This window comes from Colobus angolensis, unplaced genomic scaffold (genome assembly GCF_000951035.1).
Source record: "Colobus angolensis palliatus isolate OR3802 unplaced genomic scaffold, Cang.pa_1.0 Scaffold565, whole genome shotgun sequence".
In the NCBI taxonomy this organism is placed as follows: domain Eukaryota; kingdom Metazoa; phylum Chordata; class Mammalia; order Primates; family Cercopithecidae; genus Colobus; species Colobus angolensis.
In genome coordinates, this window is record NW_012119210.1 from 198,711 (window position 1) to 202,218 (window position 3,508).

A 3,508-nucleotide genomic window follows, 5' to 3' on the forward strand; every position below is an offset into this window, starting at 1 on the left:
CTGCCGGCGCATGCTTACGCCCGAGATCCAGTACCTGATGGACCTCGGCGCCAACCTATGGGTCACCAAGCTCTGGAAGTTCATTCGCGATTTCCTGCGGTGGTGACGTCCCACCGCCCAGCGGCTTGCCTGCCTGCTCGCTCCCGACGGAGGGGCTGAGCAGGACGCCGCTGGCGCTGGCCGCCCCCAGCCCCCTCCTGGTGCCACCTCAGACCCCGGGGTGAGGGGGGGTGCTTCCTGGGGGGACGCAGCCAGCCAAGACTGGGCCCACGCACACAGAGAGGGCCTAACCGATATCAGTATTTAACTAATTATACCGGTTTTTATTAAACCCCTTTCCCTCCCCGAAAAAGAATGTTCTATTTCTGCCTCCCCTTAAAGGGGAGACCTCAGAAGTAAAGGAATTTGATGTTGTGTTTTTGTTAATCAGCCTCAGTGGTGGTGACTTGGGGTGGGGGTTGGCGTGGGGGGATCCCAGGAGACCACAGTGGTGCCTGGGTGAGTCTGTAGGCAGAGACCAATGGGTGGCAGGGATTTGATGTGTTTTTGCTATGTGCTATAGTCCTAGTGGTTCAGGGACTCCCGTGAGCTACCAAGACCTGGAGAAGTGCATGTGTATGTGTGCGTGTGGGTGCACACGTGTGCGTGTGTGCGTGTGTGTGTGATCATCCTAAGGAGTACAAGTTTCTCACTCTGTGTGTGCCCAGCACTAGGCTAAGGGCATTATTTCAACTCATCTTCACCAAAACCCAGCGACCTGGGCACTGTTATTATCTCATGCTAGAGACAATGAAGGGTGCTCAGAGAGGGACAATCGCTTCACCAAGATCACACACCAAGCGGTAGGACTAGAGTAGGGGACTGGGCGGGTAGAGGGTGTGGCCGGATCAGAATAAAGAGAGAGGGAGGAAGAGACAGGGAGATGGCAGGGGTGGGGCCACTCAGTAGGGCATTGGCAGCAGGCCCTGGGCCCAGGCTAAGGGCTTCTTGCACAGACTTCATTAATCCTTACAATAACTAAAGTCGTTAAAATTACTGTCCCATTTTACAGATGTGGGAACGGACATTCGGGCAGGAGAAGGGATTTGCCTGAGGTCACGTTGCAGGACATATTAGACCAGGGACTCAAACCGCCTCCCAGGGACCCCAATCCCTTCCCATCTCCAGTGCCTGTCTCTCCCCTCCTCCACCCTCCCCCTCCATCACTACTGATCCCAGGCTCCTAGCCTGCCTCACCCACTTCTACCCTCCCATCCCAGGCCGCCTTCCACACCTGCCTGTACTGTGCCCCGACAAAAGCCCTGGGCTTCCCCGCTCCACTGTGAGGTTCCATTCAATTAATAAAAAAAAAAAAAGGTATCCACCAAATCCCTGTTGTATCCCCCAGCCCTGAGCTGCTCTGAGCATACAGCAGTCAACAACAAGCTAGCCAACTTGTTATTAGTGCCTGCCAGGACTTTGGGAGGTTGGGGTGGGCAGATCTAGTGAGCCCAGGAGTTACACCAGCCTCAGCTACATGGCAAAATCCTGTCTCTACAAAAACAAACAAACAAACAAAAATCACCACCAACAAAAAACAAGTTGGTCAATCCCTCCTGGGGCTCATATCCAGAGGGGAAGATGGCCACCAAGAAACCAATGCAGGCTGGGTGTGACTGACTAGGATGTGGACGCACCCAGCTCTAACCACTCGCCTCATTCAGCATCCCCAGTGGGAGAGAAAGTCCTGGGGCACAGGACTTTCAGTCTTCCAGCTAGGAGATGGCATCCAGGTCTGAATGGCAGAAGCCACAGTCAGGTGACTATTTTTAATTTTTTTTTTGAGACAGGATCTCACTATGTTGTCCAGGCTGGTCTCAAACTCCTGGGCTCAAGTGATCCTCCTGCCTCAGCCTCCCCTGAATAGCTGGAGGAGAATACCACTATGCCTGGCTTCAAGTGACTCTTTATTGGAGACCTATTTGTGTCAGGTTCCAGGCCGGGTGCTTACATACCTTATCCAAATATCCCAGCTTTTAGACTAAAACTCAGAGAAGTTAAGTGACCTACCCAAAGTCACAGAACAAGTTAGTGCCAGAGTCAGAATTCAAACCCATACCAGTCAGCTATTAACCTCTCACTGGGCTTGGGTTATTGCATCCTAGGAGTGAGCTTCTGGCCTGAGTAGAGTAGGGAGGAGTTAAGGTGACCAACTGTCCCAGTTATCTGGAACTATCCTGGCTTTAGCATTGAAACTCCTATTTTCCAGGAAACCCCTCTGTCCCAGGCAATCAGGACAGTCCGTCACCCTGAGAGAGGTTTGACCCCACCAGTTCCTTAGAGCCACTGCCTGCACCTTCATAATGTTCTTTGTGTCAAGAAATAATATTGTTTGCAGCACACCCATGAGACTGTTAATTCGTATGGAGAGAAATAAGGGAAAAAAACCCACTGACAGTAGCTAAGATTAGTCACAGGACAAGATGTTACTAATCCCAAATTCATGAGATAATTGCTCCCGCCTTTGGTTTTTTATAGAGATGAGTGGTCTCCAACTGCTGGCCTCAAGCATTCCTTCTCTGTTACCCTCCCAGAGTGTTGGGAATACATGTGTGAGCCACCATGCCTGGCCTTCCTCACTTTTATTAATCAAAGATAAATGTAACTTAGTGTGCAATATAATATTCTGAGTTTAAGGAATTCCATAGTAATCATATTTCCTCGGGCCCCTAAAGGCCTAGAAGTGCCAGTAATAATTTTATTTATTTATTTATTTATTTTGAGATAGAGTCTCGCCCTATTGCTCAGGCTGGAGTGCAGTAGCATGATCTTGGCTCACTGCAGCCTCAAACTCCTGGGCTCAAGTGATCCTCCTGCCACAGCCTCCCAAGTAGGTAGGACTACAGGCACTTGCCACCACACTTGGCTAACTTTTTCCTTTTTGTAGAAATGGGGTCTTGCTATGTTGCCCAGGCTGATCTCAAACTCCTCGCTTCACACTATCCTCCTGCCTTGGCCTCCCAAAGTGCTGGGGTTATAAGCATGAGCCACTCCACCCAGCCTATTGCATGATTTATTTTTATTATTGTCACCAGGATTTTGAGGCCCTTAGGGATCCAAGGAGAACAAACCTGTCAGACAGCAGGTGTCAGGAATATAAATTACTGCATTGGAATTTACAATCCGCTTGCTTTGTTCTAATAGCATTGTTACAGTTATTAACTCTTTTATTAACAAAATTTATATTTTATTTTTATTTGTTTTATTTATTTATTTTTTACATGGAGTCTTGCTCTGTCATCCAGGCTGGAGTGCAGTTGTGCATTCTCAGCTCACTGCAACCTCAGTCTGCCGGGTTCAAGCAATTCTCCTGCCTCAGCCTCCTGAGTAGCTGGGATTGCAGGCATGAGCCAGCATACCAGGCTAATTTTTGTATTTTTAGTAGAGATGGAGTTTTGCCATGTTGGGCAGGCTGATCTCAAACTCCTGGCCTCAAGCGATCCACCCACCTCAGCCTCCCAAAGTGCTG

General features: G+C 49.5%; 1 protein-coding gene across 1 annotated transcript in view; it reads left to right on the forward strand.

Moving 5' to 3' along the window:
- Window positions 1–426, forward strand: part of GAL3ST1 (galactose-3-O-sulfotransferase 1) — a 3,643-nt gene extending 3,217 nt beyond the window's left edge. The window contains exon 4 of the mRNA XM_011961699.1: window positions 1–426. Coding sequence (XP_011817089.1) covers window positions 1–106 — 106 coding nt within the window. The 3' untranslated portion in view covers window positions 107–426.
- The last annotated feature ends 3,082 nt before the right edge of the window (window positions 427–3,508 follow it).